Source organism: Scyliorhinus torazame, chromosome 9 (assembly GCF_047496885.1).
Source record: "Scyliorhinus torazame isolate Kashiwa2021f chromosome 9, sScyTor2.1, whole genome shotgun sequence".
In the NCBI taxonomy this organism is placed as follows: domain Eukaryota; kingdom Metazoa; phylum Chordata; class Chondrichthyes; order Carcharhiniformes; family Scyliorhinidae; genus Scyliorhinus; species Scyliorhinus torazame.
In genome coordinates, this window is record NC_092715.1 from 100,038,221 (window position 1) to 100,061,000 (window position 22,780).

At 46.9% G+C, this 22,780-nt stretch overlaps 1 protein-coding gene across 4 annotated transcripts in view; it reads left to right on the top strand.

The window, feature by feature from the left end:
- Window positions 1-22,780, top strand: part of rhobtb3 (Rho related BTB domain containing 3) — a 294,119-nt gene that overhangs the window by 203,603 nt on the left and 67,736 nt on the right. For all 4 annotated transcript variants that reach the window (XM_072516320.1, XM_072516318.1, XM_072516319.1 and 1 more), the window contains exons 5-6: window positions 10,588-10,690; window positions 13,107-13,472. In XM_072516320.1, coding sequence (XP_072372421.1) covers window positions 10,588-10,690; window positions 13,107-13,472 — 469 coding nt within the window. The remainder of the gene's footprint in view (window positions 1-10,587; window positions 10,691-13,106; window positions 13,473-22,780) is intronic.

Below are 22,780 nucleotides of genomic sequence, written 5' to 3' on the forward strand. Positions count from 1 at the left end.
CAGGAATGAATAAAAATATTCCGGACTTGGACAAGTACTACCATTGCTTCAACACTGCTGGGGCAAAATCTTGGAACACCATGCACAATAGCAGGGTGAGAGTAGCTTCACTACCTTTTTAAGAAGGCGGGGCCACCGGTACCACAAGGAGTGGGACTGGGTCTATATCACCTAGGTCCCAAGAATCAATTAAAGGAAAAACAACAAACTGCACCTTTTCATGAGAGGTGACATTGTGATGAGAATGGAAAGATGGCATAATTTATCAGAGTGGTAAAGTAGAGCCTGGTCAACAACAATGCATCAATTGCTGCTGAAACACCCTGTTGGAAAGGTTACCAAAGCAATTTGACCCTAATATGAGCAATACTCCTGTAGAAGTACAAGTGCAAACGGCATGGTTTTAAATTCATGATGATAATCCAATTCACCATCTGTGAGAACTCAAACATGGTCTGACCTTCAGTTATTTTCAATAACCGTCGTAAAATAACCTAAGTAATCCTACTTTTGTATGAATAGTTGATTGGCTGACAAGACAGTGAAATTACAGTAATAGTTTGGATCCATTTCTCAGCTAGATTCACTCTGCGCTTTTCAAGCTTATTTTACAATAAAATTGCACAAAGTGAAATGATTCTCGGCCAAATACTTCTGCAGACACCACCAGATAGTTTTCAGCATTATAACTGCTGGAATATAAGCTTTCTATAGGTATGTCAGGAATAAAAGAATGACTAGGGTAAGAGTAGGGCCAGTCAAGGACAGCAGTGGGAAGTTGTGCGTGGAGTCCGAGAAGATAGGAGAGGTGCTAAATGAATATATTTCATCAGTATTCACACAGGAAAAAGACAATGTTGTCGAGGAGAATACTGAGCTACAGGCTACTAGACTAGAAGGGCTTGAGTTTCATAAGGAGGAGGTGTTAGCAATTCTGGAAAGTGTGAAAATAGATAAGTCCCCTGGGCCGGATGGGATTTATCCTAGGATTCTCTGAGAAGCTAGGGAGGAGATTGCGGAGCCTTTGGCTTTGATCTTTATGTCATCATTGTCTACAGGAATAGTGCGAAAAGACTGGAGGATAGCAAATGTTGTCCCCTTGTTCAAGAAGGGGAGTAGAGACATCCCTGGTAACTATAGACCAGTGAGGCTTACTTCTGTTGTGGGCAAAGTCTTGGAAAGGATTATAAGAGATAGGACTTATAATCATCTAGGAAGGAATAATTTGATTAGGGAGAGTCAACACGGTTTTGTGAAGGGTAGGTCGTGCCTCACAAACCTGATTGAGTTCTTTGAGAAGGTGACCAGACAGGTGGATGAGGGTAAAGCAGTTGATGTGGTGTATATGGATTTCAATAAAGTGTTTGATAAGGTTCCCCATGGTAGGCTATTGCAGAAAATACAGAGGCATGGGATTGAGGGTGATTTAGCGGTTTGGATCAGACATTGGCTAGCTGTAAGAAGACAGAGGGTGGTAGTTGATGGGAAATGTTCAGCCTGGAGTTCAGTTACTAGTGGTGTACCACAAGGATCTGTTTTGGGGCCACTGCTGTTTGATATTTTTATAAATGACCTGGAGGAGGGCGTAGAAGGATGGGTGAGTAAATTTGCGGATGACACTAATGTCGGTGGAGTTGTGGACTGTGCGGAAAGATGTTGCAGGTTACAGAGGGACATAGATAAGGTGCAGAGCTGGGCTGAGAAGTGGCAAATGGAGTTTAATGCAGAAAAGTGTGAGATGATTCATTTTGGAAGGAGTAACAGGAATACAGAGTACTGGGCTAATGGTAAGATTCTTGGTAGTGTGGATGAGCAGAGAGATCTTGGTGTCCATGTACATAGATCCCTGAAAGTTGCCACCCAGGTTGATAGGGTTGTTAAGAAGGCGTACAGTGGGGCTTCCGGTGGCGACCATGGAGGAGTAGGTCGCACATTCGATAGCTCCCGCCCGGAACGGACTTTCGGACCTTTTTCCCCGACTTTACTCGGACTTTAGTGGAAAGATCGGTGCAGTGGACAATATTAAGAAGGATTCCCCCTCCGATGTATGGCTAATTGGACTAGAAGTGGCCGTGTGAAAAGACTCAGCCCGGATAGAGTGAAGCATCCGGAGCTGGTACCGCCGTGCAACTTGGCGGAGGGTCAGGGCCAGGGAGCGGTGGCTCAGTGGTCTAAGGAGCAACAGATGAAGTTCTTTAAGGACTGTTTCGCTGAGCTGAAAAAGAAAACGCCGGACCTGATCAAGGCTGCGATCGATCAAATGGTATTGAATCAGGCGGCCCAAGGGAAAGCGATACAAGAAATTGAGCTGAAGTTATCTAGCCAGGAGGATTATCTAACCATGCTGGAGCACAAGGTGGAGGTGCTGGATGAGCGCCACAAGAGAATGCAGGAGAAGCTGGAGGACCTGGAGAACAGGTCCAGGAGGCAGAACTTAACGATTGTTGGCCTCCCCGAAGGAATTGAGGGGTCGAATGCGGGATGCTGATGGGGGCCGGGGCGTTTCCCGGCCCCTGGAAGTGGATGGAGTGCATAGAGCCCTTGCAAGGAAGCCTAAGGCGAATGACCCACCGTGGGCCATGGTGGTGCATTTCCACCGTTTTTCGGACAAAGAACTCGTCTTGCGATGGGCCAAGAAGGAGTGGAGCAGCAGATGGGAGAACAGCGAGGTGCGCACCTATCAGGATCTGGGAGCGGAGCTGGCCAAAAGATGTGCTGAGTTTAATCGGGTGAAGGCGATCCTCTTCAAGAAGGGGGTGAAATTCGGGATGCTGTATCCAGCGCGGTTGTGGGTCACGCACGAAGACTGGCATTTTTACTTTGAGGCATCGGACAATGTATGGTCATTTATTAAAGAAAAGAAGTTGGAAGCGTCTTAAAGGACACTTAAGTCTCGAAGAAGTTATGTGACGGCGGTTTGTAATCTGTGTAATTTTTGTATCGGTTCAAATAAGATTGTATGTAGTTCCGGGTTAAGTATTGGGCTGGGGTGGTGGTTTGAGGGTGCTTTGTTTTTGCAGGGATTTGTTGCGGAGGGGGGAGGGGGCCCTGAAGTTGGTGCTATTCTGTGGGAGGTTGGGTCTTGTTTCAAGCGATTGTTTCTTCATTGGTTTATGTTAATTTATTATACTTGAGGTTGTTTACTTACTGGGGAATGCAATGTTGTGAACATATATGCGCCGAACTGGGACGGTGTGGGATTTACGAGGCGGGTGTTAGGCAAGATCCCGGACATGGAGTCTCACGGCCTGATCATGGGGGGGGGGGCTTTAACACGGTCATTGATGCCGATCTGGACCGGTCAAAATCCAGGACTGGGAGGAGGCCTGCCGCAGCGAAGGAGTTGAAGGGTTTCATGGAGCAGATTTGGGGGGGAGGGGGGTGGGGGGGGGTGGGGTAGACCCATGGAGATTCGAGCGGCCGAGTGCGAAGGAGTTTTCATTTTTTTCTCATGTCTATAAAGTTTACTCCCGCATTGATTTTTTTTGTTCTGAGCAGGGTGCTAATTCCGAAGGTGGCAGGGACGGAATACTCGGCAATTGCAGTCTCTGATCATGCCCTGCATTGGGTGGATTTGTGGTTGAGTGAGGAGAGAGGGCAGCGCCCGTTGTGGAGATTAGATGTGGGATTGTTCGCTGACGAAGCGGTCTGCGGGCGGGTGAATAAGTCCCAGAATTACCTGGATACAAATGATACGGGTGAGGTATCAGCAGCAACGGTTTGGGAGGCTCTGAAGGCAGTTGTAAGAGGGGGACTAATTTTGATTCGGTCCCATAGAGAAAAGGTGGAACGAGCAGAGAGGGAGAGATTAGTGGAGGAGATACTTCGAGTGGATCGGAGATATGCGGAGGCCCCGGATGCAGGGCTCCTGAGGGAGTGTCGGAAACTACACGCAGAGATTGAGTTGTTGACCACAGGGAGAGCGGTGCAGCAGTTGAGTAGGGCAAGGGGGGCGGTCTACGAATATGGGGAAAAGGTGAGCAGGATGCTGGCACATCAGCTTCGGAAGAAAAAAGAGGCCAGGGAGATTGGGAGAGTAAGGAATAGGAAGGGTCTTGGACCCGGGGGGGTCAATGACGTTTTTAAAGAATTTTATAGCAAATTATATGAGTCGGAACCCCCGCCTGGTGTAGAAGGGATGAGGCAGTTCCTTGATCAGTTGAGGTTTCCGAGGGTGGAGGAGGACCTGGTCGAGGAGCTGGGCGCCCCGATTGAGGCAGAGGAAATTGTTAAAGGACAGGAGGGCATGCAGTCGGGCAAGGCTCCGGGGCCGGACGGTTACCCGGTAGAATTTTATAAGAAGTTCTCAGAGGTGTTGTGCCCACTGCTGATGAGGACCTTTAACGAGGCTAAAGAGAGGGGGATCCTCCCCCCAATGGTGTTGCAGGCCTCGATTTCAATCATTCTTAAACGAGAGAAGGACCCGGAGCAATGTTGGTCATATAGGCCGATCTCGCTTTTGAACGTTGATGCCAAGCTGCTGGCTAAGATTTTGGCCACTAGAATAGAAGACTGTGTCCCGGGAGTGATAGGGGAGGACCAAACCGGATTTGTTAAGGGCAGACAGCTCAATGCTAATGTTTGGAGGCTTTTGAACGTAATTATGATGCCCTCAGAAGGAGAGGAGGTGGAGGTGGTGGTTGCGATGGACGTGTAGGAGGCTTTTGATCGGGTGGAGTGGGAGTATTTATGGGAGATGCTGGGAAGGTTTGGGTTTGGTGAGGGCTTTATTGACTGGGTGTGGTTGCTCTACCAGGCGCCGGTAGCGAGCGTGTGCACGAACCGGCTGAGGCATCAAGGCAGTGGCAGGGACTGGTTCGGGGGGGGGGTGGAGCACCGGGTTTTGCTGTACGCGGACGATCTGCTCTTGTATATCTCGGACCCGGTGGACGGGATGTGGGAGGTTATGCAGATCTTGGGGGAATTTGGCAGGTTTTCGGGGTACAAATTGAACATGGGAAAAAGTGAATTGTTTGTGATCCAGGCAAGGGGACAGGAGAGGAGACTGAAGGAGCTGCAGCTCAGGGTGGTAGAGAGGAACTTTCGTTACCTGGGAACACAGGTGGCTTGGAAATGGGAGGCATTCCACAGGCTCAACCTAACCCGGCTGGTGGAGCAAATGGAGGGGGACTTTAAAAGATGGGATATGCTCCCACTATCGCTGGCGGGGAGGGTACAGACCGTGAAAATTACAGTCCTCCCCATATTTTTGTTTGTCTCCCAATGCCTCCCCATCTTCATCCCTGAGGCCTTTTTCAAGAGGGTAAACAAGATTATTTTGGGCCTTGTGTGGGCAGGTAAAACCCCGCGAGTGAAGAAAATGTTGTTGGAGTGCAGTCCAGGGGAGGGTGGGTTGGCGCTGCCGAACTTCTGCAACTACTACTGGGCGGCGAATCTAGCGATGATTAGGAAGTGAGTGGTGGAGGAAGGGTTGACATGTGAGCGGATGGAGGCGGCATCATGCAAAGGCACCAGTTTGGGAGCACTGGTAACGACACCTCTGCCATTCACGCCGGCCCGTTACTCCACTAGCCCGGTGGTGGTGGTGGCATTGAGGATCTGGGGGCAATGGAGGAGGTATAAGAGGGTGGAGGGTGTGTCGGTCTGGATTTGTAATAACCACAGGTTCGAACCGGGCAGGATAAATGGAGGGTTCCAGAGCTGGCAGAGAGCAGGAACTAGACGGATGGGAGATCTATTCATAGACGGGTGTTTTCCCAGTCTGAAGGCGCTGGAGGACAAGTTCAAGTTGCCGCCGGGGAATGGTTTCAGATATCTGCAAGTGCGGGACTTTCTGAGGAAACAGGTGTTGGCTTTCCCGCTGTTGCCGCCACGGGGGGATACAGGACAGAGTAGTGTCCGATACCTGAGTAGGGGAGGGAAAAGTGTCAGATATCTATCAGGAGTTCATGGAGGCGGAGGAGACCCCCGTGGAGGAACTGAAGGGCAAGTGGGAGGAGGAGCTAGGTGGGTAGTTAGAGGCGGGTCTGTGGGCGGACGCCCAAAGCAGGATTAATTCCTCCTCATCGTGTGCCAGGCTCAATCTAATACAGTTTAAGGTGGTCCACCGGGCACACATGACGGCGGCGAGGATGAGCAAGTTTTTCGGGGTAGAAGATAGGTGTGCGAGGTGTGCTGGAAGACCAGCAAACCATGTCCACATGTTTTGGGCATGCCCGTAGCTTGGAGGATTCTGGCAGGGGTTTGCCAAGGCAATGTCCAAGGTGCTAGGTACGCAGGTGGTGCCGAGTCCAAAGATGGCGATCTTTGGAGTGTCAGAAGACCCGGGAGTTCAGGGAGTGAAAGAGGCCGACGTTTTGGCCTTTGCCTCCCTGGTAGCCTGGAGACGGATCCTTTTAATGTGGAGGGACTCGAAGCCCACGAGTGTGGAGACTTGGGTCAGTGACATGGCTGGGTTTCTCAAGCTGGAGAAAATAAAGTTTGCCTTGAGGGGGTCAATGCTGGGGTTCTCTCGAAGGTGGCAGCCGTTCGTCGACTTTTCAGGGAAAATTAAAATATCAGCAGAAGCAGCAATCTGAAGGGGGGGCGGGGTAGGTGTACAGAAGGGGTTGGGTGGGAAATGTTTAACTTACCATGTTGATGTTTATGTTATTATTTTGTTTGTTATTGTTACAAAAATTTTGCAAATACTTCAATACAAATATTTTTTTTAAAAGAAGGCGTACGGTGTGTTAGCTTTTATTGGTAGAGGGATTGAGTTTCGGAGCCATGAGGTCATGTTGCAGCTGTACAAAACTCTGGTGCGGCCGCATTTGGAGTATTGCGTGCAGTTCTGGTCGCCCCATTATAGGAAGGATGTGGAAGCATTGGAAAGGGTGCAGAGGAGATTTACCAGAATGTTGCCTGGTATGGAGGGAAGATCTTATGAGGGAAGGCTGAGGGACTTGAGGCTGTTTTCATTAGAGAGAAGAAGGTTAAGAGGTGACTTAATTGAGGCATACAAGATGATCAGAGGATTATATAGGGTGGACAGTGAGAGCCTTTTTCCTCGGATGGTGATGGCTAGCACGAGGGGACATAGCTTTAAATTGAGGGGAGATAGATATAGGATAGATGTCAGAGGTAGGTTCTCTGCTCAGAGAGTAGTAAGGGCGTGGAATGCCCTGCCTGCAACAGTAGTGGACTCGCCAACATTAAGGGCATTTAAATGGTCATTGGATAAACATATGGATGATAATGGAATAGTGTAGATGGGCTTTAGATTAGTTTCACAGGTCGGCGCAACTTCGAGGGCCGAAGGGCCTGTACTGCGCTGTAATGTTCTATTCTATTACAACTTCACGCTATAGCTGAAGAATTTCAATTAATACAGACATGGGTAATTGAACATTTAAAATGCACCATCTTGTTACAAATTGGCCGAAAATCAATCAGCAACTAATTATACGCTGCCCGATTATACGCTGCCCGATTTTCTTTTTAATTATTTAATTGGAAAAAAACTTGAGCACGCTGTAAAATATGCTGCCAGTTTGCTATGGTCAGACATTTCCTAATTTATTCAGGGGTATCTGCTTTGATATTTCCGAGAAGAGAGATGAGTTCCTAAAGTTGTGAAAAATCATGAATAATTTTTATTTGTTCTTCAAATGTGAACATCAGTGGCAAAGCCAGAATTTATTGCCCATCCCTTCTTGCCCTTGAGAAGGTGGTAGTGAGCCACCTACTTGAATTGCTGAAGTCCATGTGCTGTAGGTATGGTTAGTGAGGGAGTTCCAGTATTATGGCCCAGTGATAATGAAGGAGCAGCAACATATTTCCAAGTCAGAATGGTGTGAGGCATGGATTAGAACTTGATGTTGGTGGTGTTTCCATGCATTGCCCGCTGTCCTTATTCTTCTAGATAGTAGATGTCACAGGTTTACAAGATGTCTGTGGTATCTTAAGTCATACTCTGGAGGCTTCCAATAGTAAACAAAGGGGTTTATTGATAAAAGGCAAAGTCAGTTATACAACAGGCACAGAACACTACACAACAGGTCTTTATTCTTTAGCTCCCTGGTCCAAACTGCTCGGAGTCCTGCTCCAAGGTCCGCGGAAACTCCCCATTAGCCAGGATTCATGCTCTCCCATGCAATTGGCCCCGAGCCAGTTACATGGTCTATGCAGCCTTTAAGGGGCTGTGCAACTCTTTAAGGGGCCATGCAATCACACTGCTGTTGAAAAATCTTTTGGCAGTAGTTGGAATGCTCGTGGATAGTTGTTGGAACTGCACTGAACCAGGCAAGCGGGGAGTATTCCCTCACTCTTCTGATTGTGCCTCACAGATGAAGACGAGGTTTTGTGGACTCAGGAGATGAGTTACTCACCACAGAATTCCCAGCCTCTGAGTTATTCTTGTAGCTAAAGTATTTATTTTGCTGGTCCTAATTAGGTTTCCGGACCATTGTAATCCTCAAAATGCTGATGATGGGGGATTCATTGAATGCGTTGAGATACCATTGACTGTCAAGGGGAGATGGTTAGATTCTTTCCTGTTGGTGATGATCATTACCTGGCATTTGTGTCAGAATTATATTTGCCACTCATCAGCCCAAGCCTGGATGTTGCCCAGATCTTGCTGTATATGGGCATTGGCTGCTTCAGTATCTGAGGAGTCACGAATGGTGCTGTACATTGTGCAATCATCAGTGAATATCCCCATTTCTTATAGTAGAGGGAAAGTCATTGAGGAAGCAGCTGAAGATGGTTGGGCCCAGGACACTACCCTGAGGAACTCCTGCAGTGATGTCCTGGGACCGAGGTGATTGACCACCAACAATCACTCTTCCTTTGTGCCAGGTTTGACTCCAACCTGGAGAGTTTGCCTTTGATTCCCATCAACTTTAATTTTGCTAGTGCTGCTCCTTGATGCTAGACTGAGTCAAATGATGCTTTGATGTCAAGGGTCATCAGCCCCACCTCACCTTTGGAATTCAGCTCTTTTATCTATGTTTGGAGTCTTCAGAACTTAATGAGATCAAAGCTGACTGGCTCTGGTGGCACCCAAACTGAACTATGGTGGAACGTTATTGTTTATTTACTGCCATTTTATAGTACTGATGTGGAGATGCCGGCGTTGGACTGGGGTGAGCACAGTACGAAGTCTTACAACACCAGGTTAAAGTCCAACAGGTTTGTTTCAAATCACTAGCTTTCGGAGCGCTGCTCCTTCCTCAGGTGAATGAAGAGGTCTGTTCCAGAAACACATTTAGACAAATTCAAAGATGCCAAACAATGCTAGGAATGCGACCATTAGCGGGTGATTAAATCCTTACAGATCCAGAGATGGGGTAACCCCAGGTTAAAGAGGTGTGAATTGTATCAAGCCAGGACAGTTGGTAGGATTTCGCAGGCCAGATGGTGGGGGGTGAATGTAATGCGACATGAATCCCAGGTCCCGGTTGAGGCCGCACTCATGTGTGCGGAACTTGGCTATAAGTTTCTGCTCGGCGATTCTGCGTTGTCGCGGGTCCTGAAGGCCGCCTTGGAGAACGCTTACCCGGAGATCAAATTTTATAGTACAGTCAATGACACACCTTCCATTACTTTTCTGATGATTGACCGTATTCTGTATTCTGATTTGTGGATGCTAATTTTCCACATTGTGAGGTAGATACCATTGTTGTAGCTGTAACTGGCTACAGCTTGGCTAGGGACATGATTAGTTCTGGAGCACAAACCTTCATTACTAATGCTGGGATGTTGTCAGGCCCGTAGACTTGGCTTATTCCAATGCGTTCAGCTATTTCCTGATATCAGGTGGAGTGAATTGAATTGAGCAAAGACTGTCATCTGTGAGCTGGGGATCTCCAGAGGAGGCCAAGGTGGATCATCCACTTAGTTCCTCTGGCTGAAGATCCTGAGGAAATTATCTTCTTAGATTTAAATAATGGTGTGGGAAGACTTTTCACAGCGACTTTGCATGAGAGGGCACCGAAGCGTTAAACTTTGTATCCTGTCCAAAATCCCAAATATGAAGAGTAAAGCAAAGCACTTTTTTTGGTGCTGGAAAATAATTAGATAAGCTTGAAAGTTATTAAACATCCAGTTTTCAGACATGATGTGGAGATGCCGGCGTTGGACTGGGGTGAGCACAGTACGAAGTCTTACAACACCAGGTTAAAGTCCAACAGGTTTGTTTCGATGTCACTAGCTTTCGGAGCGCTGCTCCTTCCTCAGGTGAATGAGTTTCTGCTTGGCTGGGGAATCCCTCTCGGAGGTTCCAGGTATGGTTTTACCTGCCAATTGTCCAGAAGGGCTAATGTCCCCTGGAGAATTGCACTGTGCTGGGAACTAGTCCACAAAGCTATTTAAATTGTTAACTTTGAATGATTCTGCTATTTTTACACTAACAGTTACTTCCTCATTCACCTGAGGAAGGAGCAGCGCTCCGAAAGCTAGTGACATCGAAACAAACCTGTTGGACTTTAACCTGGTGTTGTAAGACTTGGTACAGTTTTCAGACAGATCAGTTTCCTTGGGCAGTATCACCTGCAAATTGATTTTTCATTTATGTTTGGATCTCTTTCTAATCTGGACTATCAAATTCTGATTTTTGTGCTCTTTCTGTGTACAATTTTGCAGTTGGAATACTTTATCATTCAGTGTTTGAAGCAGAAGTCTTCCCAGAAAAAGAAAAGGAGTAGCAGACCCCACATAATCCCACCACCTACACTTCGAGAGCCAGGTAAGAATAGATAAGGCAAGGAGGCCTGTGATGGGATTTGGAAAATGGCAAATAATTCTGTTCATTATCATGTACTTCAGGAAAACTTGAGTTATTAATATCAAAGGTTCTCTAACTAATGGTATTCCATCAATAAATTGAATGGACCCGTAGAATGATCTCAACAGTGGGAATAGGTGACATAGTGGGTCAGAATAATACGTATTTGTGGAAGTTAGCTATGAATCCAAGCCACAGTGTTCCTGTTTCAATTGGCTACAAGGATCCTAGTGAACTAGAATGGTTCATGCACAGGAGGAAGCCATTTGACCCATCAAATTCAATCTCAAAGGCTTTCTTATTAGCTTCAGGTCCAGAGCAGATAGCTGTCTATTATTTTGCAATTAAGGATCTAATAGTATATTTTGTACAGCACTATTTGACCTGTTTGCATAATATTCTATTGTTTAATACAGTTTTGCTCAGGAATACCCAAACAGATAGCTAGTTGATCAATAGATAGTGCTTTACAAAGTTTAGGGAACTGGGTGAAGTTTCTTCTGCCAATGATTTTAAGAAACAAACAATAACCTCCCGGCTTCCCAGTGTTGGATTTGGAGGGTACCCCAAAGATGCGCTGGGGAATCCCTCTCGGAGGTTCCAGGTATAGTTTTACCTGCCAATTGCCCAGAAGGGCTAATGTCCCCTGGAGAATTGCACTGTGCTGGGAACTAGTCCACAAAGCTATTTAAATTGTCAACTTTGAATGATTCTGCTAGTTTTACACCAACAGTTACTCTGAAAGAGTTAGAAGAAATAAAATCCCTTCTAACTTCAGCATAACTATTATAAACACCCAGATTAAGCACTGCCTACACTCCGGACCCCCCCCCCCCCCCCACCACCACCACCACCACCACCACCAAAAACAAAACGTCTAATCAGCCCCCAGAGCAGGTCCGTACACTTTAAGCTGTTGTAATTCCCGTGGGCCATGACTTTACACCACTAGGTGGAAGTTATGGTCCATTATTATCGGTGTAAGTACAGAATTAAAAATCCTATTTTGTAGTCATGACAACTTTTTTGATAAAATTATTGACAGAGGAAATTTTCCCACAATACAGGGCGAGTACACAGAGCTTAGGCCAGGGTGGCAGCTGAAGTATTTGAAGTGGAGCAGGCCATACCAATATCAGGTTTCACCAAGGGAATTAAATGCAGGTGTGAGGCTCCACATTTCAATTTGTACGGGTCTTCATGTCTGTTTTAATCAGCTGCAAGGAATATCAGAAAAATGGCTCAATGTATTATCACTTCCCGGCACCCTTTGTTAGTTTCTGAAATGAAAAGAGAAAGTTCTGGAAATACACTGCAACTCTTGCAGCATCTGCTCAGAAAGGAACAGAGTTAATGTTGTGAGTTGAATGTGATTTCTTCAGAATGCAGGTTTTTTAGTGCTGTCAGACAATGAGGTGGGAAGCTATGGAGAGAATATCTTCATTGGAGATGAGGTCAGCGGCAATCCTGGAAACAATGGCTTTATGTTTGGTGGTTGAGTCAGGGTCCAGAAGGAGGTGGGAAGAAGTGTCTGAGAGTTGACACTCAGCCTCTGCAAGGTAGAGGTCGTTGTGCCAAATAACAACAGCACCACCCTTCTCGGCAGGTTTGATAACAATATGAGAGTTAGGCCTGAGGGAATGAAATGCAACACATTCAGAGGGAGACAGGTGACAGTTGGTGAGGGGAATAAAGAAAGAGAGAGATCAAGCGTGTACATGTGGCTGTGCATGGCACTGTATGTGGATCTCAGGATGCAGTGAGAACCATTCAGGGAACATTGTATGTCTCAGAGATACCTGTGATTGTGGGTGGATTCAAAACATGAAGGATGGAAGTTCAGTTGGAACCCACATGGAATAAGTCGGAGTCAGAGACAGTTGCTGAGGGAGGAGATGCGGGTGTGAAAGCTAATTTTGATTGACACTTGATCAAACACCAGGAGGGAAATGGAAAGCAATGAGGGTGAACAAGATTAAAGAGATAAATAGGAATCCCATTGGAGAAAAGAGCAAATCGTCTTCAAGGTAGACGTTCCTGGAAGAGAAAAGACAGTGAATTAAACACAGTCGGTTCCTAAAATTGGCTCCTGAATGTTTCATTCCCAAATTTTTAACTGAAAAAACCTGGCTTGTAAATTCTACTGTAGATTTAAATAAAATTACTGTACAGAATTTTTGGGTGGAAATTTTGGTATGGAATGGTGTCAAGTCATCTAACTTTACATCAAAGAAACATACAGAGTGATATTGGGGCTTGAAATTACATACTTACTAAATGGTTCACTTACCAATTAAAAATGAACAGAATATCTGTTGTATGCAAGTTTTTGGTTTTACACCAAAGTTGGTTATTGCCTCTCTGTTTTTCCTTCTAGTCAAACTTCCCTGCTTAAAGATTGAAGAGTCCCGCTACCATTGTGACTTGTTGAACCTGTACTACAGCTCCTTGTGCACAGATGTGGTGTTTTCTTCCAAGGATGGACAAGAGGTGTCTAGAGCTCACAGGGTTGTGCTGTGCAATGCAAGCCATGTCTTCATGTCACTATTTGGTGTGGAGATTGCAAGTGACCCTAGTGAATTACCTAAGAAGATTGCTCACACTCTATTTACAATAGACCAAAGGGACACTGCATTGAACTCCAGCCAAGCTTTACTTCATAACATCCAACCAGTAAGGGTCATCATTTTAGACTCTCTGCTCTGTGCCTGCTACTCAGAGGTCTTGAAGTTCATTTACACAGGTATAGAACCTGTACCGCAGAGGGACTTAAGATGCAGTGTTCCATCCTGGAAGTTATAGTTATACTGAATATTCTTGCAGTGTATAAATTATTTTCTCAAATGGGTTTCTGGGACAAATTCTGAATTCCTGAAAAATGATTGTCGTGATAATGCATGAATTGGGAAACAGTAATGAGTTAGAATTATAATCGGAGACTCAATTGCATCCAACCTGATGGGATGAAAGTCAGTCCTCTCACTAATGTGTAGCAATCAGCTTCCTTACATGTGTTGCTGATACCAGCATTACCACTTGCCACTGCTGTCCATGACTGTTGCTTGTTACAATTGCCATAGAAACCAATAACTTATAAAAATGATATTTGAATTTCCATTGACTGACACATGACAACGTTTCGAGTTTTAAGACTTTTGCTGTAATAAATGAGGAACGTTGACTAAACACTGATTAGTAGACAACTTATACTGCAGAAAAGATCTCCCTTGTGACTTCTAACACAACTGACAATCCCAACCCATGGTTACACTTTATGCTGTCCAGCAAGCTGAACGTTTATTCTACCTGAAGTAGTCCAAAGATATTTCCACTCCTGATGGCCTACTTCCTTTTTCCTTTCCCAGCTGAGTAACCTCTAATCTAATACCTTAGAAACCCTGATCCTGATGCTACAGTAGCTTGCTAGGGACTCTTCCCATGGCACTGTGAATCACATGGTTCTTATATTTAGGTAGAATTGCTCATTAACTATCCTCTAGTCCCATCTTGTTCAAGATATAACTGCTTATAAAAGTAAATAATCCTAACTCATCCTTGGAGACAAGGGCTGGATTTTCACATGAAGACTTTGTGGACCTTTAAAAATGGTGAGCAGTATCTGGATGTAGAAATTCCACACCATTTCTGACATATCTAATTTTTGCTGATGGGGAAAGGAGGCAGAACGTGACTGTCACAATAGGGAAACCTGAACTCAGCAAGGCCATTTGAATTCAAACCCCATTTTCAATGTTGTAAGATCTGTTGTGCATTTGTAATGTTGGGGTCACAAATTGATGGAGTAGATGTACACGCTTTTGAGGGGACAATTAAACAGGCCTTATCCAGTGTCATGATCTGAAGTTTTTTCTTTAACATCCCCTGCTCTTTAAACTTGAGAAAAAAGTCTGAAGCTGTCTGTGACAGTTAAAACAAACCCACTGCTGGACTTAATTGATTGACAGGCCATCTGGTGTTGGTTTGAAAAGGAATTCCCTTCTGGTCATACAATTTCAATAGAGTTCTTTGCTGACATTTCCCAAAGGACTATCATTATGTTAAAATGCTTGGTTGAGTTTCAAATTATCTCAGTGGGGGGTTCTGAGTTTGTAGTTGACAGTTTCAGAGACCATTAATGGGTTAACTGTTATAGATATGGGGTCTGGACAGAAGTTTGTTTTTATAAGAACTTGAAGACTTGAGGTTTAAAAGCTTTGAATGGGTTTCCTGAAAGGGAGCGTTTTCATTAATAAGTGTATATGACTGAGAGCTGGTGGATATTGGGTGAATGGCTATGCAGGTGGGATGGAGATATGAAATGGTTTGGGGGAATGAGTGGGGATGAGGGATTGGTGGGGAGCATGGGTTGACCTGGAGGGGACCTCTAGGGTGGCATGGCAGTTTGAGGGAAGAGAGTTAGATGACTTAACAGTTTTTAGAACAACTGGAGCAAAGTTCAAGAGATTCAAGGTGGACCTTCTAACCCGCGTGCCATGACATTCCCCTGCCCCTGTGATCACCAAGGATCTGCTTCTAGGGTCAGCAGGCCCAACTCTATTCTGTTCCTTCCTCTCTAGATCCAAAAATTGGTGTAAAGGGGCCTTTAAATCGAGGCAGGTCTGCCGACTAGGGCAATTTCCCAACACGAGCTCTTCACCACGGTAGCAACGATCCAGCCCGAGCAACTGATCAGCGCAATTGTTCTTAACATTTTCTACAGATGTGAAAATCTAGCACCTTGTTCCCATTAAATCAACCTAGGCCCCCTTTAACCTTTAGCAACCAAACCACCCAGGCATGTTGGTTAGAATTCCAAGCAGGTCACAGGACCCCTTTCATTCTCCATTTAAACATTTTTTTTTAAAAAATTATGTTTTATTGAAATTTTTTCGAACAAAATTTTTTCCCCTTACAGAACAAACATAACAGTAAAGAAAGTTTAACAATAAACAAATGGCTAAACAACATAGTCATTTAACATAAACTAAAACTTCCCCCCCCCCCCCGCCCCCCTGGGTTGCTGCTGCTGGTCATCTGTCTTCCCTCTAACGTTCCTCTAGGTAGTCGAGGAATGGCTGCCACCGCCTGGTGAACCCTTGAGCCGATCCTCTCAGGGCAAACTTTATCCGCTCCAGTTTTATGAACCCCGCCATATCGTTTACCCAGGCCTCCAGTCCGGGGGGTTTCGCCTCTTTCCACATGAGTAGAATCCTACGCTGGGCTACTAGGGATGCAAAGGCCACAACGTCGGCCTCTTTCGCCTCCTGCACTCCCGGCTCATCCGCAACTCCAAATAGAGCTGGTTTGACCTGGGCCTTCACCACCTTAGAAATCCCACCCGTCACTCCCTTCCAATACCCCTCCAGTGCCGGGCACGACCAAAACATATGTGCGTGGTTTGCCGGGCTTCCGCCGCACCTCCCACACTTGTCCTCCACTCCAAAGAACCTGCTCAGTCTTGCTCCCGTTATGTGTGCTCTATGTAGCACCTTGAATTGAATCAGGCTAAGCCTGGTGCATGAGGAAGAGGAGTTTACCCTGCTTAGGGCATCAGCCCACATACCTTCCTCTATCTCCTCCCCTAGCTCTTCTTCCCACTTTCCTTTTAGTTCGCCCACCAACTCCTCCCCCTCTTCCCTCATCTCTCGGTATATCTCTGACACCTTGCCCTCTCCGACCCACACCCCCGAAAGCACTCTGTCCTGAATCCCCTGTACCGGGAGCAGCGGAAATTCCCTCACCTGTTGTCTAGTGAACGCCCTCACCTGCATATATCTAAGGAAGTTTCCCCGAGGCAACTTATACTTTTCCTCCAATGCTCCCAAGCTCGCAAACGTCCCATCTATAAATAAATCTCCCACCCTCCTAATTCCCAACTGGTGCCAGCTCTGAAATCCTCCATCCATTCTTCCTGGGGCAAACCTATGGTTGTTCCTGATTGGGGACCCCACCAGGTCTCCCCGCACACCTCTCTGTCGCCTCCATTGTCCCCAGATATTCAATGTTGCCGCCACCACCGGGTTCGTGGTAAACTTTTTTGGTGCGAACGGTAGCGGCGCCGTCACCAGCGCCTCTAAGCTCGTCCCTTTACAGGACTTTCTCTCCAGTCTTTTCCACGCCGCTCCCTCTCCCTCCATCATCCATTTACGAATCATCGCCACATCGGCGGCCCAATAGTAGTCGCCCAAATTCGGTAGCGCAAATCCTCCTCTGTCCCTGCTACGTTGCAGGAACCCCCTCCTTACCCTCGGGACTTTCCCTGCCCACACGAAGCTCGTGATGCTCCTGTCTATTTTTTTGAAAAAGGTCTTAGTGATTAGTATAGGGAGACATTGAAATACAAATAAGAACTTCGGGAGGACCATCATCTTAATTGCCTGCACTCTGCCCGCCAACGACAGAGGGTGCATGTCCCACCTCTTGAAGTCCTCCTCCATTTGTTCTACCAATCGTGTCAGATTAAGTCTGTGCAAGGTTCCCCAGCTCCTAGCGATCTGAATCCCCAGGTATCGGAAGTTTCTTTCCACTTTCCTTAGAGGCAGGCCTTCTATCTCTCTACTCTGGTCCCCTGGGTGTATCACAAATAGTTCACTCTTCCCCATGTTAAGCCTATATCCCGAGAAATCTCCGAACTACCTCAACATCCGCATAACCTCTATCATCCCCCCGCTGGGTCCGACACATACAACAGTAGGTCATCCGCGTATAGCGAGACTCGGTGTTCTTCTCCCCCTCTAATCACCCCTCTCCATTTCCTGGAGTCTCTCAACGCCATGGCCAAAGGTTCAATTGCCAACGCGAACAACAGTGGAGACAGCGGGCATCCCTGTCTTGTTCCCTTATATAATCGGAAATACTCCGATCTTTGCCGACCCGTGACTACACTTGCCGTTGGGGCCCCATAAAGAAGTTTGACCCAGCTAATAAACCCGTTCCCGAACCCAAACCTCCTTAACACCTCCCATAAATACTCCCACTCCACCCTATCAAATGCCTTCTCTGCATCCATTGCCGCCACTATCTCTGCCTCCCCCTCCACTGGGGGCATCATTATCACCCCTAATAGTCGTCGCACGTTAACATTCAGTTGTCTCCCTTTTACGAACCCTGTCTGGTCTTCGTGCACCACCCCCGGGACACAGTCCTCTATCCTCGATGCCAGTACCTTTGCCAGCAATTTGGCGTCCACATTCAATAATGAAATAGGTCTATAGGACCCGCACTGCAACGGATCTTTATCCCTCTTCAAAATTAGCGATATCGTCGCCTCCGACATTGTCGGGGGTAAAGTCCCTCCTTCCCTGGCCTCATTGAACGTCCTCACCAACAACGGGGCCAACAAGTCCACATATTTTCTATAAAATTCCACCGGGAACCCGTCTGGTCCCGGAGCCTTCCCTGCTTGCATGCTCCCCAGCCCCTTAATAACCTCGTCCACCCCAATCGGTGCCCCCAGGCCTTCCACCTCCTGCTCCTCCACCCTCGGGAACCTCAATTGATCCAGGAACTGCAGCATCCCCTCCTCTCCCTCTGGGGGTTGGGACCTATGCAGTCCCTCATAAAAGGTCTTGAACACCTCATTTATCTTCCCTGCTCTTCGCACCGTGGCTCCCTTTTCGTCTCTAATTCCCCCTATCTCCCTCACTGCTGTCCTCTCTTGCAACTGATGAGCCAGCAGGCGACTAGCCTTTTCCCCATATTCATACCTCCTCCCCTGTGCCTTCCTCCACAGCACCTCCGCCTTTCTGGTGGTCAGGAGGTCAAACTCCGTCTGGAGTCGTCTCCTCTCCCTGTACAGTCCCTCCTCCGGGGTCTCTGCAAACTCCCTATCCACCCTTAAAATCTCCCCCAGTAATCTTTCCCTTTCCTTGGCCTCTGTTTTCCCTTTGTGGGCCCCAATGGAGATCAGCTCTCCTCTGACCACCGCTTTTAGTGCTTCCCATCCCACTCCCACACGGACCTCCCCGTCGTCATTGACCTCCAGGTATCTCTCAATACACTCCCGCACTCTTCCACACACTCCCTCGTCCGCCATCAATCCCACATCTAATCGCCAGAGTGCTCTCTGCTCCCTTTCCTCTCCCAGTTCCAGGTCCACCCAGTGTGGGGCATGGTCCGAAACCACTATGGCTGAATACTCAGCTTCTTCCACCCTTGAGATCAACGACCTTCCCAAAACAAAAAAATCTATCCGGGAGTACACTTTATGGACATGGGAGAAGAAGGAGAACTCCCTGGCCCTCGGTCTAAGAAATCGCCATGGATCCACTCCCCCCATTTGGTCCATAAACCCCTTGAGCACCTTGGCCGCTGCCGGCCTTCTTCCGGTCTTTGAGCTGGATCTATCTAGCCCCAGGTCCAGCACGGTATTGAAGTCCCCTCCCAATATCAAGTTTCCTACCTCCAGGTCCGGTATACGCCCCAGCATTCGTCTCATAAATCCCGCATCGTCCCAATTCGGGGCATATACATTAACCAACACGACCTCCATTCCCTCCAGCCTGCCACTCACCATTACATATCTACCTCCGCTATCTGCTACGATGTTCTTTGCTTCAAATGCTACCCATTTCCCCACCAATATGGCTACCCCTCTATTCTTTGCATCTAGTCCTGAGTGGAACACCTGTCCCACCCATCCTTTCCTTAACTAACTTGGTCTGCCACCTTCAGGTGCGTCTCTTGGAGCATAGCCACGTCTGCCCTTAGTCCTTTCAAATGCGCGAGCACTCGGGCCCTTTTAATCAGTCCGTTCAGGCCTCTCACGTTCCACGTGATCAGCCTCACTAGGGGGCTACCTGCTCCCCTCCCGTGTCGACTAGCCATCACCTTCTCTAGGCCAGTCCCATATCCCGCCTCCGCGCTCCCACTCGCTCCCCAAGCGTCGCATTCCATCCCCGTCCACCCACTCTTTAGCCATTTCCTTTTTGATTTCCGCAGCAGCAACCCAGTTGTCCCCCCCCCCCCGCTAGATCCCTTTCTAGCGTGATTGCTCCCCTCATATTACTTCCGTAAGTCAGCTGACTTCAACTGACCCCGGCTACTCCTGCTCACTCCTTGACCCCTCCGTGTGGGGAACTCCCATCCACCTTGCGCCTATCTTCCCGCCATAATCTTTCTGGCGCGGGAACATCCCTTTATCTGACCCGCCTCTTATGGCGCAGCTCCCTTTCCTCTCCCCCTCCCATTCCTCATTCTCCACCTATGTCCCTTCTTTCCCCCCTCACCGGCGCCCACATTTCCTAGTGTCTCCCCCCATCCCAATTTACTTCTCTATTTACATCAACCATAACATTAACAATAACATTCCCTGCAGTATCAGTCCCTCAGTTCCGATCCAATTTCTCCTCTTTAATAAAGGTCCATGCTTCTTCCGCCGTATCGAAATAATGGTGTCTCTCCTGGTACGTGACCCATAGTCGTGCCAGCTGCAGCATCCCGAACTTCACCTTCTTTTTGTGTAACACCTCCTTGGCTCGGTTAAAACTCGCCCTCCTTCTCACCACCTCCGCACTCCAATCCTGGTACACCCGTACCACTGCATTCTCCCATCTGCTACTCCGCACCTTTTTAGCCCATCTCAGGACCTCTTCTCTATCTTTAAGGCGGTGAAATCGCACGATTGTCGCCCTGGGTGGTTCTCCCGCTTTGGTCTTCTCGCCGGGATCCGATGTGCCCACTCCACCTCCAAGGGGCCCGCAGGGGCCTCAGCTCCCATTAATGAGCTTAGCATCGTACTTACATAAGCTCCACAGTCCGCTCCTTCCACTCCCTCAGGGAGACCCAGTATCCGAAGGTTCTTCCTTCGCGCTCTGTTTTCTAGGGCCTCGATCCTTTCAATACACTTTTTATGAAGTGCCTCGTGCGTCTGTGTTTGGACCGCCAGGCCCAGGATCTCGTCCTCATTATCCGCCACCTTCTGCTCCACCACGCGGAGCTCTGTCTCCTCGGTCCTTTGTGCCTCCTTGAGCCCCTCAATTGCCTGTAGCATCGGGGTCAGCACCTCCCTCTTTAGTAGCTCCACACACCGTCTCAAAAATTCGTCTTGCTCGGGACCCCATGTCGCCTGAGCTTTTTCCGCCGCCATCTTGTGTCTTCTCCCTTTCTGTCCCTTTCGTCGACGATTCCTCGCTCTGCAGCCGCCGCCGACGATATTTTCCTCCTTCGTTGGGGGGGGGACTCCCTACTCACTCACCCCACACCGGGTTGCGTCGCCCAAAAATTTCCCGTTGGGGCTCTTAAAAGAGCCCGAAGGTCCGTCGGAGCTGGAGCCGCCGAAACGTGCGGCTAGCAAGGCATCGCCGCAACCGGAAGTCCTTCATTCTCCATTTTAACCATAAATTAAAGAGAGTTTCCAAACTTAAACTGAGAAACTCTGTATTTGTAAAATGATGAGCTGTCAGTTGCACATTGGCAACATTTACTGCAGCTAAACAGAGTGATCTTTTGCTGTTTCTCCTAGAAATTTGACCCTTTCCATGTTGCTTGCTCAGGCTGAGCCTGATATGGCCCAAATTTAGAGATTTTTCCTGCCCTTGAGTTGAGCAACAAAGTCCACAACCTGTTGATTATGTTATTGTGTTATGTTGAAATATATTCCATTCACATCACTAAATAATCCTCACAACTGCTCAAACCCTCACACTCTTTTCGCCTCCCTTTTCATTTCCCCATCCTCTCATTATTAGCCATTATCACCTGCTCTCCACAATTCTCTTCCTAAATGCACCCATCTGGCTACACCTCCCTTCATCTTCAAACTCTGGTTAAAACCTTCCTTTCTAGTTAAGCCTTGTGTCACCTCCTTTTCCTAACTGTCTATTCTTCACCTCCTCTGAAGTAGGTTAGGATGTTGATGTGATTCATGATGTGCTCATCCCAAGTGGAATCGGTTTGTGTGCAGATGCATGTTTCACTGAGGTGGCATGTGGGTGAAATCACACATGGTAATACAACATAATGACAAAACAACACCACTTTAAAATAATTGTAATAATAATAATCGCTGATTGTCAGAAGTAGGCTTCAATGAAGTTACTGTGAAAAGCCCCTAGTCGCCACATTCCAGCACCTGTTCGGGGAGGCCGGTAATGCAATTGAACCCGCGCTGCTGCCTTGCTCTGCATTACAAGCCAGCTGTTTAGCCCACTGTGCTAAACCAGCCCCTGAAAATAGCCACCAGGTAAATGCCATGTCATATACCAAGATTTAGGTTTTCCTGCTTTCACAGATGTTGGATTGAGATAATGTTTTTCACTATCAAATGCCTTGGATGGGTTCCGATGCCATCACTGGTGCATCTCAGGCATTCACCTGCAAATCATCAGCTGGTGAAACTTAAATTTCATTCATAAATCTGGAATATAAAACTAATTTCAGCAATGGTGACCGTGACAACTACCATCGATTGCTGTAAAAACTCATCTGACTCACTAATGTTCTTTAGGAAAAAAAATCTTCTGTCCTTACTGTCTGACCTACATGTGACTCCAGACCCACAGCAATGTAGTTAACTCTTAACTGTCCTCAGAAATGGCCTGGCAAGCCACTCAGTTCAAGAGCAATGAGGGATGGGTGATAAATTGCCAGCGATGCCTATATCCCATGAAATAATTTTAAGAATCACTAATCCATGGTGTCCCAGAATAGCAATTTAAAAATAAACTTTGTTTTAATTTTATGACTTTAGTTTTTGAAAATGTAATTAATTTTATTAATGTTGCGTTATTTTTCTCCATCAGGGTTGCAGAGAACTTTAATGACCTGTGTATCAAAGTTCTTTGGATTTTAAATGTTGCTATTATGACAGTGAAAAATATTTTAAGATGCAATAATTTCCTGATCCAAGCAGTAGAAAATAATGCTTTTAAGTGACGGACACTTGGTTATCTAACTATACATTGTATTTCAACAGGAGCTTTAAAAATTGATGGGGAAATCTTAAGAGGATGTTTTCCCTACTTTTATATTCATGGCAATGTTATCCCAAGAATTATCCATTGGAGAAAAATATCTCCCTTACATACTTTTACATAATTTTTAACATGATCA